The sequence below is a fragment of the Bos mutus genome, chromosome 19 (genome assembly GCF_027580195.1).
Source record: "Bos mutus isolate GX-2022 chromosome 19, NWIPB_WYAK_1.1, whole genome shotgun sequence".
NCBI classification, from domain to species: domain Eukaryota; kingdom Metazoa; phylum Chordata; class Mammalia; order Artiodactyla; family Bovidae; genus Bos; species Bos mutus.
In genome coordinates this window covers 18,876,688-18,890,892 of record NC_091635.1, presented here as the reverse complement: position 1 = coordinate 18,890,892, position 14,205 = coordinate 18,876,688, and the positions used below count along the sequence as shown (strand labels likewise).

Here is a 14,205-nt window from a genome sequence, read left to right as displayed (position 1 = left end):
CCATGGGAGAAACCAGACTTGGGAAGCAGGGCGCTGGCATGGTGGTTTCAAAACCACACTGGAAAAACCTCTTTAGAGCAGAAGTTCCCTTGCTGGTAGCTCCCTCTGCAACTCCTTCAGGCCACAGGAATGTTTTACCAGTAACAGACTGAGAGTCTCCGTCCTCGAGCTGAAAACGCAAAAGAGGCACCCAGGGATGCCACGTCACACAGGGAGGGGTGTTCTCGTGCGCTTTTGTTATCTTCACAAAACATCACTTATTAAAAGAAAAGGCCACCAAAAACAGTGGCACAAAAAGATATTCACAGAATTAGGATTTTTTTTTTTAACTGTAGAAAACATTTACATTATGATCTTATTTTTGTTTAAAAAGCAAAAGTATTTGAATGGCATGTATAGAAAAACATTCTGTATGTGCGTGTTAGTTGTTCGGTGTATCCGACTCTTTGAGACCCCATGGACTGTAGCCCGCCAGGTTCCTCTGCCCATGGGGTTGATTCTCCACGCAAGAATACTGGAATGGGTAGCCATTCCCTTCTCCAGGAGATTTTTCCGACCTAGGGATCAAACCCAGGTCTCCTGAGCCAGGGAAGCCCCAGAAAGACATTCTAGAATACACCAAAATCATCAAAACAGGTCTCACTTGGATGATTATATTTAGAATTATAAGGAGAGTCCCATCCTTCCCATTTTGGCTTTTCTGTATTTTCTATTTGTTCTAAAAGTAAAACTCAGTAATGCAAATACTGCTTTAACATTTATCAAGCATACAAATATTAAGGTAATTATTTCAAAATATATATTAAAATTTAAGAAACTATAACACAATATTTTTAGGAAAATGTGAAAAATCTTTTATGTGGTATCTGAGAGCTGATAATTATAATACATTGACCTTTAAAAACTATAAGCAACCTAAAATAAAATTGCATCCTCTATTCTTGGGTTTTTTTTCCTTTTAATAAAAAACAGCATTCTAGGTTCCGGAGAAAGAAGTCCAAAAACTAGCAGGCTGCAGTTCACATCAGTTCTGTCAACAGCCTAATCTATTGGCTTCAATAAACAAATTATTTTAGTGTTCTGGTCTCAAAAAAAAAAAACGTGCTGCAGCTTTTCAGCACAGACATTATTCAGGAAAACATTTCTGCTTTTTATTGACCCATATTAAGTGTTAACTTGGTTGAGTCACCAAAGTGTCTTATGATCCTAATCCAAATAAAATTTCTTCACCCCAGTGTGGTCCTTGCAACAAACTCCAAAAACATATTGTAAATAGCTCGGCTGGCAAGAGAAACTCAAGGGAGACACACTATAACTTCTTTATAAACTCAGTCTTACTTCCTTTCATAGAAAAAAAACAAATCTTTAAACGGCATTAGCTCCTTCAGACTTTGGCCCAGATCCTGGTATAAATGCAAAAGCCCCATCCTGCTGCTACTCTGCTGTCCTACAGATGAATGGGACACATGGTCACTACACGGCTCTTCCTTAGTCTACAGCTTATTATCCTTGGTGTGTTACAGCTATACACGAAGGAGGCGAAGGAAGAAAGACAAGTTCTATCAAAGTGATAGCTGCCTCCCAGGTATTTCTGCCTTGGCTATCATGACCTATAAATGAATTGCCCAAGATGTAAAGAGTCCAAAAGAAACCAATTGATAAACACCAGGGATTTTCTTTAAAAAAAAAAAAAAAAAAAATCCTGCAGACTCCAAGACATGTATGAATTCAAGTCATAAAATAAACAGGGAGGTAAGAGGTCAAATAAGAGAGTTGGGGTCACTCGAAGGGTGTTGCCTCTTTAAATGGAATAAGCAGAAGGAAATGACTTGAATACAATTAGCTCATCCAGAAACTGGGGGCAGGGAATATATAAAATGATACAAGAGACGTTTACTGCCGGGACTTTTCCATCTGTGGCTGCAGGGAAGGCTGCTCCCCGACCCACGTGTGCATCTTGCCCGTGCACACCTCTCCTGTGTGGTCCAGACCTCCCCCCAACCCCCTGCCTACAGCTGCTCCCATGCCAGTCATGGCTAGGGTTGCTCAGGCTCTCACGGGAAGGAGGGGGCGAGCCCTCCACACCCGCCAGACCATGGGGGTCTGTGCTGGCCCTCTGCCAGCGCATCGCCTCCCTCAGTTTCTCGAAGGGTGGCCCAGGACCACCTGCATGCAATCATCTGCACCCGTGCCAAGGTGCAGAGCTCCAGGTCCCATCCCAAGGCTCCGGGATCTGATCCCTGGGGATGGTGTCCAGGAAGCGCCACGGGAACACACACATGTGCCATTCGAGCTTCTCAGCAGACTGAAGAGTTGAGGCACATCCTACACACTGCACAACTGCCGCTAAAGAGCGATTTAGTCATGGCTGGAGATTTCAGACCACGTTTTCAGGATGAAGCCCTGCTTGGATACACATCACTCTAAAGGTACAGAACAGAAAAAGCAATACAGCAGCTGGAAGGAAGGAAGATGCTCCCGCTAAGCCCCCAAATTGATCCTAAACCAACTGTCACCCTTTCCCATATACCCCTAAAGAACTAAGCATTATAAAAACAAACTTTAAGACGTCATTCGAAATTAAATATTTAAAAGTACCTCATTTGAGGCTCTAAGAAGAAGAAACACTGATAATTAGTTCCTGATTTTGCAGCCTGTCAATGTTGACTTCCTAACTGCCAGATAAAACAACTCCATGGCCAGGCTTCTTAGGAGACCTCTAGCATTTAAGTGTTGATCACTTCCTTTATGGGCCCTTTCCGTGATGAAGCCCTCTCCTGTTTCCCTTCCTCTGACCACATATTCCCTTGCAGGCCCCATTACACACTCTGCCCAGTCCTGAAAAGCAGACTGGCCCCAAAGTCTTGTCCTTGGCTTTCTGCTCTGGCCACTTTACACCTGACCTGCTCACCACCATGGCTTCAGGTCAACCCTATACTGAAGACCCTATGCTCTTCCAGCCCGGGGGTCCTGTCCTTCACAGCTAGCGTTCCCTGGGCAACTCCAATTCCGTGTGTCCAGTACTGCCCTCCCCTCACACCTGGTTCTCCTCCCTTCAGTACTGCCATTCTTAAGTCTCAACACAATCATTCATCCAGTCTTTGCTGGAAGTTCTCCAAGGGCAGGGCAGCAAAAACTCAAGGGCCTGCAAGTTACATCACCCGGGTGATGCATTTATTTTTTATTTAAGAAATGAGTGTGTAGGTTTTAACATGGTCGCCTCTATGCAGTTCCCAGATGTCATTCCATTTAACATTCAGTACACCCCTAGGAAGTAAGTTATCATTACTAATTCCACTTTACAGATGGGTAAACTGAGGCACAGACATATGGAACTTGCTCAAGGTCACTAAACTAGTAAGAGCAATGACTTGAGAGCAGGGACTCTGGCCCAGAGGTCACTACACTCACTTTCCAGGCCATGACTTTTCTAAGGCAATGACTCAAGTCTGCCAAGGTTGTGTGCCATGAGCACAGAACCAACAGCTGTAGCTACATTCCAATAAAACTTTATTTACAAAAAGAGGCAAGCCTCGCTCGACGATGCTATCACCAGTTTTCTCAGTCACTCCTACACCTTATGGTGAAATACCTCCGACATGGTCCCCAAACCTTAAAGAATATAGTAAAAATATAGAAGTGCCTGAAAAAAACACAAGTGAAGGCTTCTATAACCTCAGGGTGGTGAAAATATTTCTAAGCATTAAAAAAACTAGTAAGGCTTAATACATGAAAGTTAAAAATTCCAATGGGGCAAAATAAAACAGAACAAAACATCACCAAGTAAACATCATAAACAGAAAAAGCAAAAAGAAAAAAAAGAAAAAGCAAAATGTGACAGAAATATTTTCATGCATGTGATGGATGAAATACTGATGTTCTTTATTTATTGACTGCCAAGAACAGGCCAGAGCAGGACTAAGGGAAAACCCTCGAAAGGATCTGACTGGATATGGGGACAGACTGGTCTCCAGGGAGGCGGGAGGACTGAGCACAGTGGGGAGGACGGACACGCCCAGCTGCTAGGACAGGGGTGGGAATGGGGGACAGGGGAAAGGGAAAAAGCCTGTTTCTGGGGAGGAGCTTAATCATTCTAGGTTACCATGTTCCTTTAAACTCGGGCAGAGTCCAGGCAGGAGCCATCATGAAGGGAAGGGAAGGTACTCTTGAGTTGGTTATGAGTAGATGAGAAAAGGAAAGTCAGTACGGCAGGAAGATGGGACAGAGAGGGTAGTTAGGACCACATGCCTCAGGAGTTCTGGACCTCAGCCTGAGGAGAGGGGGTGCAGAACCTCACAGGGCTAACGAAGGAGGTGAGACTGGAGACGACGCTCTCCATGGAGAGCAAGGAATTAAGACTGACTCCAGGGTTTCCCGTCTGGGGGAAGTGAAGAATGCTGGTGTTACTGACAGAAGTGGGGTGATAAGAGAAGTAATGTGCCGGGCGGGTGGGAGATACTGCAGTGCATACAGAGAAAGACGGTCCCGCTGCTGGGGGAACTCGCTTCCGACACCTGCAGACAGAGCGGTCTCATCCTGAGGGTGACATCCTCACGATTGTATCTGGGGTCATTCTTAACATGTCAACACATGATTCGCACACTGCTTGTGTAAGTGACACAAGGTAACTTCTGCAGGAATGTGATGACTGCTCAGCCATCGTGAGACACACAGACAGCACCTGTGATCAGGCCCACTGTTAGTTACCCTGTGCAAGTCTGACTGTGATTCCTCAGCTCCTTTGTCAAATTCCTGTGTCTATCTGTCATCCCTCCAAAAAGATTTAAAGCGAGCTTGGTGGCTGAGGAAAGAAGTCATCTCTTTACCTCCTTCTACCCTGAATTTCAGGCTCAACTCTTGAAAAACAAACAACCAACCACTACTTTTTCCCTGATTTTCTCTACTCCGAAAATGCTCTGTCTCATCTGTTCCTTTCCCAATTCTGCCTCAGTAATATTACTGACCACTTTCTGTCCTCCAAGAATACGTAGTGTTACTATATTATCCACCCATTCCCCACCTGTATTCTTCACCTTATTCTCATCCAAGGGCTTCTCTGGTGGCTCTGGCGGTAAAGAATCACCTGCAATGCAGGAGACGCAGGTTTGATCCATAGATCAGAAAGATCCCCTGGAGAAGGGAAATGGCAACCCACTCCAGTATTCCTGCCTGGGAAATCCCATGGACAGAGGAGCCTGGTAGGCTGTAGTCCACGGGGTCGCAAAGAGTCAGAGAGGACTGAGCAATTGAACCACCACCATTCTTATCCAAGAAGGAAAGGAGAGACCAGGCCTTCAGTCTGCAGGGTGGGCCAGAACATGCCTTCTAACAGGATTAGCACAGAATAAGCCATTTTGAGGTTGAGCTATTAGATGAGGTGACAATAAAGCTCGGCCAGACTCCCAGGGTGGCTGTAACAACCGAACGACATGACTCATGGGTTAATACCCAAGCAGATACAATAAAATTTGGTGCAGTCTGCTAGGCTTCAGCAAAAACATCTGGTACCAAACCTCTTTGCAGAGAAGCAATCTACATCCCTGGGAACGTGGGACAATCCCAGAGGCCCTATGAGAAGCAACCACAGCAGTGAGCTGGGGGTCCCGGCGCCTGTGGGTCCACGGCCCATCAAGCCCAGCAATGAGGCCCTTCTTGGTTTCAGAACTGAATCGGGCTACATTCTCTTACTGCGTCTTTACAGGACAGCAGCTGTAAACACACAAAAGACACGGAAGCAAATAGGACAGACATTCTGTTTAACTGCAAGTAACAGAGAGACTCTTTTTAGTACAATGTTTTGTTGTTGTTTAGTCTCTCAGTTGTGTCTGACTTTTTTGCGACCCCATGAACTGTAGCCTACCAGGCTCCTCTATCCACAGGAATTCTCCAAGCAAGAATGCTGAGAGTGGGTTGCCATTCTCTACCACTGAGCCACCAAGGAAGGCCACAATATGTTCACGGTAATACTATTTACAATTCTGCATAAACAAAATTCCAAAAATTTGATTTCAAATCCCAATTAAGTTGAAAAGAGGAAAAAATACTAAAAGAGGATCTGCAGTTTAAAATGTTCCTTCAGGGGCAGTAAAAAAATTAGTAGTTTGTTTAACTAAAAGAACAGTTTCAAGTAAATCCCAAGGTACCTGTGAGTTTGATTTTGGACAGCCGGGCCAGAATTCCTGGCAAATCATCCACACGCAGCTTCATCTCTTTCCACTGCTTCTCTTCTTTCGTCTCTTTCCCCAGATCTATGGACCCCTCAATTACTGAGGTGGGTTCTAGTTCTATCAATGCTTTTTCACTTGGCTTTCTGGACAGAGACAGGCTGGGGGGTACAAGAGGTCTCATCTCGCATATTTCGGCTTTAGCCTCATCCAAAGAAGTTTTTTCAAGGAAAGGAGATTCTGCTGGTTCTGGCTTCGGTTTTATTTGCTGCTTCAGGCTTCTGTTTAGTTGTGTGACATACTGAATTAAAAAAAAAAAAAAAAAAAAAAAAGGTACACATAACTTAAGGAAACTGAGGCCCAAAATGCTCTTACGTGGTTGTTCAATAACACTTCACATCAGTCCGACTTCTACAGTACTTAAAAGATGTTCCTACACCTTTATAAATACTCGCTGAAATAACTCCTATTAGAGTATGTTACATGAGGGTCACTCTACTAAGATATGGAGAGGACAATTAACTGGTTTTCAGATTCTATGACTTAGAAAAAATCCTAGGGGTTTAAGTTCCCTGAAAGAAAGATAAATTGATTTCTTATTCATCTCCCCCAGGATTTCCCCCAACATAGACCAGAAGCCGCAGGTTTAACATTCCAAATACAGTGCAAAAGTTTTCTAGACTCAAGAGCCCAAGTCAACCTGCTGACTTTCCCTGTTGCCCAGGCAGTAGTGCAGAGAGAGGCTCCAAGGGGGCCACAACCCAGGGCTCAGGACCATCAGGGCAGTGGGTGTGTGGAGAGAACTGGGCTGAAGACTCAGACAACCTCTGTTACTTAACTGGCAAAAAGGAGCCACTTAACTGTGGCTAACATCCATGAGGCACTTCACAGTTTTAAACAACATATATCGTTAGACTTTATAGGATCATGTCTCAGTCAGTCTTCTCAAAAACTGTGAAAGAAGACAGATGATTACTAGTATCTCTCACTTTAATTTTCAAATGAGGAAACCAAGGCTTGGAAACAATCTAACAGAGCCAAGAATAGAAAACTAGTTAGTTACAGATGTTCCTAGAACTGAAGCCCTTTCCTGATAACTAGCTAAGTGACTTTTTCCAATTACATTGCAAAGGCTTGAAATTACATACACTTGTCTGAGGAAGGACTTACAAACTCAGGAATGAATTCAGAGTTCTGTTTACATAAAAAAAGCACCCTATGTATTTGAGTTTCTCTTCTAAATATCCATTATCCTCCATCCCCAACTTTATAAGTCTGATTATTACTGGAAACTAAAATCTCTCATCAAAATGAGTTTTATTAAGTTAAAAGATTTTAAAAGCTAACATGGACACTGTAAGGTTAAAAAAAAAAGATAAGAGAAATGTCAAATAGGACTTCAGATTATGAATTTGCTATTCTTTCATGCTTGCACTGAAATTATGAGTTTTTAGCTGTGGTTTCTTCATTCTACGATACTTTATGATTTGAGAAAGTGGCAAATGTAAGTTACCATGCTGACGACAACATGGATTCAACCTGGTCCAAGGTCTACAAACAGACTGAGCTATATTATGAATGCCCACTGTAAAATGCCCAGAAAATCACAAGAACTCAATTTGTTTGAATCTGTTCAGAAGTGCATGTTTGAATCTCACTGCTGATATAAGAAAACAGGGAGGTCCTACTCTTGAAGCAATAATTTCTGTATTACTGATGTATTCACAGAACTTAAAAGAATTAAAAAAGATGAATTATACAGTTCAGCTTTTCCTAACTGTGGCCTACTCAAAACACGCCAGCAACTTTCTGTCTTTCTCCAGACTTAATCAATAAGGTTGAGATCATACTTTAAACTCAAGACACCAGAGTTATTCTGGTTTCAGTTAAGCATAATCAAAACAAGGGATTAACATTGTGGAAAAACTTAAGAGGGCAGGAAATAAAAGTCTTTTTCAAAGAGTACTTGTTGCAGCTCTTCTGACAACAGGAATTTCTGAAATCCCCTTGTACAGGGAAAATACAGGCAGAGAGCCCAGTGAGCACGGTCTTCTGAACCTACCATGTGCCGGAGGAAGTTAAAGTGTTGAAATGTGACCCACTGCTGATTGACGTTCCTGAGAAGATGCAGGAACCTACGAGGTGACTCCCGCGTGACTCTTCTTTCTAGATACCAGATGCATCCTCCTCCCCAGCCTATCAAAGAAAGAGGAAAAAAATTAAAACGGCCATTATGTATCACCAAGCGATGACTGCTGCTGCTGCTGCATCGCTTCAGTCGTGTCCGACTCTGTGCAACCCCATAGACAGAAGCCCACCAGCCTCCCCCGTCCTTGGGATTCTCCAGGCAAGATCACTGGAGTGGGTTGCCATTTCCTTCTCCAATGCATGAAAGTGAAAAGTGAAAGTGAAGTGGCTCAGTCGTGTCCGACTCTTAGCGACCCCATGGTCTGTAGCCCACCAGGCTCCTCTGTCCATGGGATTAGTGACCCCATGGTCTGTAGCCCACCAGGCTCCTCTGTCCATGGGATTTTCCAGGCAAGAGTACTGGAGTGGGGTGCCATTGCCTTCTCCGAAGCGATGACTAGACCTACCCAGAAGCAGAGCCAGCACCACGGTGGGCAGTGCATGTATGATGGGTCAGAACTCTGAAATGATCTGATCCAGACTCATGAATGAATGGTTATTGATCGGCCCTGCTTACTGTCCGAGTATAATTCTCCAGCAGTTAGGGAACTTGTTCATCTCAGGATCATTAAAAGTGAAAGTGTTAGTCACTCAGTCGTGTCCAACTCTTTGCAACCCCATGAACTGTAGCTCGCCAAGCTCCTCTGTCCAAGGGATTCTCCAGGCAAGAATACTGGAGTGGGTAGCCATTCTCTTCTCTAGGGGATCTTTCTGACCCAGGGATTAAACCTGGCTCTTCTGCATTGCAGGCAGGTTCTTCACTGTCTGAGCCAACAGGGAAGCCCTCAGGATAATTATGCTTTTATTACATCAAACATTGAAATGACCAAACCATCAATCTCTTAGAGAATCAAATGTAAAACAATCAGCTTGGTCACTTTCTAAAGAGGATAAAATGAGAAGCCCAATTTTTCTCAATAAATAACTATAAAGTGAGTGAAGTCCCTCAGTCGTATCTGACTCTTTGAGACCCCATGGACTGTAACCCACCAAGCTTCTCCATCCATAGGATTCTCCAGGCAAGAATACTGGAGCGGGTGGCCATTTCTTTCTCCAGGAAATAAGAGTAAACCAGAAAATAAATTTCAGATTAATATTTTGGCCATATCGGGTAAGCCAACTAAAAGACAGAGGAAATTGCTCTCACTGAAGTATGACTCTATCAAGCTAGTTAGGAAGAAGCTATTTTTGGTATATCCAAATGTGGCTTTTAGTCATTCATCTCTAAACCTTCTCTCAAATATCAACAAACCCAATGCTTCTGTGTAAAGCCCCATCCTGGGAAAGCCTCCGACAGGAACACAGCACAGACATTCCCTGCCACCCCCTTCTTTTAAGTCTTACCCATCACTTCTCCGTTCCTCAAACCCTAGGGTAATTTTTAATCTTCAAGCCATTTCTAGAGTTGCTATGCCTGTTTCCATCTGCTGAGGATCTCCACGTGGATGGCTTGTAATATGTCTCTCAGAACACTTTAGTCTCACCCTTATCTCTACTCTGTCCTCTACTGCAGATAAAACCATCGCCTACTTGAGATTCCAAGACCACCTTGAACTCTTCCTTCATCACCTAATAACCATCAGCTCCAGTCAACTCGGAAACACTGGTCAAATCTGTCCACTTCTTTCCCTGCCGCTGAGAGATATAGACCCTTATCATCTCACACTTGGATACTGCAGAGTTGTGGGATGCAAACCACACGTCCGGACTTTGGTTAACTCCTTTCCTCTCCAATCCCAGTCCCACAGAGCCAGAGGGTTTCTTTCTGAAGCCCAGAATACACGTCATTTGCCCAAACATGTACGTGTGACTCACTGTCCTGCCCCACGATTTCAGTTTGTTCATCTTTGTTTATGCATCTCCTTGCCTGCAGCGTCCTGTTTCCACTCTGCCTGTCAAATGTCGAAGTTTCTTTCAAGTAATCTGTCATTCCATACTCTTTTTTGTAGCACTTCTTAATGCAGATTGTTTCTGCATCATTTTTTTTTTTTTTTAGTTCACTGAAAGCGGAGACTCTGTCCTGACCTCTGCTACAACAGCCAGCAGACTGTCTTCCATATAAGAATGAGATTGAGGGCTGACGACTTAGTCGCCCACATTGCTCACCTCAACAGGGGGAAGGAGAGCTATCACCACCCCATGGTAACCACGGCAATTGTCTTAGATTGGTCCCCTCTTCACTGAAATCATATCCTCAGCCCTCAGGTAAATATGACATGCTTATTTTCCACATCCATGAATATGTGGTGTCTGTATATGTGTATAGGAAGGAATGGTAGTGTTGAAATCAGTCCACTGATTGAAATTTCCTTTGAATTTAGTCCTCTGATAGTCTATCTTTTTCTTGATGGTATGTATTTTTCCTTTCTTGCCTTGACATTGTTCTTTGGGATAACAGGATTTCAATATTAAAAGGTTATATCAAGAAGACACCAAGTTTTATCGTTCTACACCTTAATTTCAAAATCAGTTGTGAGTTCCACTGGTCCACTGAGAAATGTATGTTCCTGGGAGGAAAAGAACCATCTTGGAAAATATCTCTCAAGATTATGTGGATTAAAAATGAGACTTTATGGAAACAAAACCAGCTTGGAAACAGCACTTTCAAATGATGAAAACACTTCATTTAGTCAAAACAATCAGTGTCCAGAAATTTAAAGACATTTTAGCCCTGTGTAAAGAAATATAGGTTTGAAGGTACACATGGCTTATAACAAATGCATTAAAAATCTGGACACAAATGATCACATCCATTATTCACCATCAACACTGAGTCAAGATTGTAGGGCTTTAAAAATGAAGTACGTGGATATGAAATGGAAAGGTTCTGAAAGTTTTCAGTGGCTATAAAACACTGTTAAGCTTTTGAAGAACAGTCGGGCATGATCAGACCCAGGAGGGCACGTAGACACCTGACACAGTCCCAGTGAACCTTTCTGCCCGCTTCCCACCATGCTGCTTCCATACCAAGCACTTACAGTAGACCTTCCAAGTGTATCACAGCAGGCTGCACAGACCACTTAATAGCAGATCTTTTGGTGATCTTTTGGTTCATAGCTTCAGGAAGCCAAGCTGTCTATTAATTCCTCCCATACCAGCATCAAAAAGACAGATCCAGCAACAAACCATTTGAACCATAAGCAGCCCACTTCCTGAACTGGGGAATTCTGAGTAGTGAGGTAGATCTGTCCTATAGGAAGCTGAAAATACAGAAATGAAAGCAGAAAAGCACCCCATCCTGAGCAATGTATGCTGGAAAAAAACCTCCCTACAGAGGAGATAATTATAGCACTAAGAAAGGATGAGCTGTCTGAGAATGAGTGTCTCAGGTCAGAATTGAACACTCACAGTCAGGGATGGGAGAAGGTCTGAGATTGACTGTCTAGGGTCAGAATCGAACATTCACAGTCAGGGATGGGAGAAGGTAACAAATTCAAAAAGAACCACAGACCCTTCAAATAAAATGTTTCATCGTGGAAAATTCCAATCATATGCAATAGCAGAAGAATCCAATGAGCCCGCATTACTGATCCCCCAGGTTCAACAATGCTCAAATCTCTGTTAATCTTGTTTTAATCATCTATACACACTCCCATTTCTCACCCTCTTTGAGCCCTTTGAACCAGAAGAGACCTTTGAAATCATCTAGCTTAACAGCCTCAGTTTATAGAGGAGTAAACTCTATTCCAGAAAATACAGTTGATATGCCCTGAGATCACACAGCCAAAATAGACACACAGAATAACAATATTAGGAGAAAAGAAGAAAAAGGAATTTCAGAGTAATTGTGATCAATATTGCCAGATGGGAATTCCACTGAAGGTCCAGTGTTTAGGACTCCATTCTCTTACTGTCATGGGCCTGAGTTTGATCCCTGGTTGGGCAACTAAGACCTCACAAATCCAGTGGCTCAGCCAATAAAAAAAGTTTCTGGGATTTCCAAAGGGAGTCCATCTTGAATATGGACAATCAGTGACACATTTCCCACACATCAGTTATCACCCTAAACCACTGGGGACAAAACAATGCCTAACCTCCACTTTAATGTTGCCATCAGGACAAATTTCATTCATTTATAAACAATTACTCAGCACCAACAATGCACACCGGGTACTGTTTCGGGCACTGGGGACAGAGATGAACCAGACAGAAACCATTCCAGCCTTTACAAGATTCAATCTTGCAGTTGGGAGAAACATAGTAAATCGGTTATAAGCAAGCAATCAAAGGCTGTTCTAACCATAATGAAGGAAAGAGGGTGATGTGATAAGAGAGGGCCAGGGGTTCTACCTAGATAGTGTGCTCAAGCCTCTCTTAACAGGAAACATTCGAGCTGAGACCCAGGCAAAGGGCAAGAAAGCACATCTACACTAAACATATAATTGTGACAGGTCCTTGCCTGGTGGGATTATAGCAGGGACCACGCTAATGGTAGAAAGACAAAAACCTGGGGGGCGGGGGGATGGTTATGGCCCGCAGTCCGAGGTGATCACCGTCTTTATTATTGTCATTATGACCCTTTATATTGGAACAAGGCTTCCGGGTTGGGGGGTTGGCGGGGGTGGGGGGACGGCGGGGAAGGAAAGCACTTGCCAGGTTCTTATAAGTGCAACATACGAGTAACTTACACATCGCTAGAACCTAAGGCCCTGAGAAGCCAAGAGGCTCGGGGAGCCCCCAGGTTCCTCTCTCCTGAACCTCCAGCCTCTGAAAACTGAAAGACGCACCAGACATCGCGTTCCCTACCCACCTCCGGGAGCTAGGAGATGGACGCGGTGTGCGGACCACCGGAACCCCAATGCAAGACTAGGCCCTAGCTCCGAGGCCCCTTCACTTCAGGCAGCCCCGAAGGTCACTTCCCTCACCGATGCCCCAGCCGACCTCGCCAAGGGCTCCCAAGGTTGCAGACAGGCGGAACCACGGTGTAGCACGTGGCAACGAGAAGAGAATTCCCCCAAATCCGTGCCCGAGGTGGGGTGCAGTACCTGTCAGGAGGCGTGAGGAGAGAGTGTGCGGGGATGCGGCCATCACGCACGAGTCCAGCCGCCCCCTGGGAGCCCCGTGTCCTCTCTCCTCACCGGTTGCTGGGCGCCGCCATCTTCCTTCCCCGCCCCTCCATGGGAAGAGCGACGCGTCCGGTTCGTCACTTCCGGCAGGCGCGAGGCGGAAGCGAAGAGCAGCTGCGGCAGGGGTTAGGGAGACCGCAGGTCAGAGTGGCCCCGGGGCAGAGGGGCCGGGGTCTGAGGTGCTTTCGCGGGGACGCGAGGTACCCGGGGGTGGCAGAGGCTTCCGAGGAAAGACTGCGCGCGACGGCGAGCCCCCGCCTCCTGCCCCGAGGCCGGCATCCCTGGCGGGTCCCGAGGGGCCCGGTGCTAGGCTGGGCTGGGCCGGCCGGGGGCTGCTCGCGGGCCGCTTGCAGTTACCTCCTGGTCCTTCTGGACTGCCAGGAGGAAATGGTTCTGGGGACGGTGCCTCCACCTTCCAGCACCGTCAGTTACAGCGTTACCATAGTCGCCGTTAAGGCGGGAAACGATGAACTCGGGCTCCTGGACCCCAAGCCACCCCGAGGAATCGTCTGAGCAACCCGGGATGAGGAAGGTGCGTGCAGAATTTAAGATTTCGAGCTCTGGAGTGACTTCTGTATCCCTGGCTGCACCTTCTGGCCTTCTGACCTGCTAAACAAATGGCCCAAGTCCCCTGAACCTCGGCTTTGTCGCTGCAAGACGCAGATCCTAATAGTATATATTCTTTAAGATGGTTGAGAGAATTAAATGATGTCTCTGCAGTAGGTACCCAGCCAGAAGCCTGCCACGGCTAAGAACTAAGTTAGCATCTGTGCCCTGGTTAGGAGGGC

The 14,205-nt window shown here is 45.1% G+C and overlaps 1 protein-coding gene across 1 annotated transcript in view; it reads right to left on the bottom strand.

Moving 5' to 3' along the window:
* Positions 1 to 13,465, bottom strand: part of COX10 (cytochrome c oxidase assembly factor heme A:farnesyltransferase COX10) — a 109,016-nt gene extending 95,551 nt beyond the window's left edge. Inside the window, exons 1-3 of the mRNA XM_005887241.3 lie at positions 13,337 to 13,465; positions 8,227 to 8,360; positions 6,144 to 6,465 (exon numbers count right to left, since the gene is read on the bottom strand). Of these exons, the coding sequence (XP_005887303.1) occupies positions 6,144 to 6,465; positions 8,227 to 8,360; positions 13,337 to 13,379 (499 nt within the window). The 5' untranslated portion in view covers positions 13,380 to 13,465. The remainder of the gene's footprint in view (positions 1 to 6,143; positions 6,466 to 8,226; positions 8,361 to 13,336) is intronic.
* Positions 13,466 to 14,205: the final 740 nt, after the last annotated feature.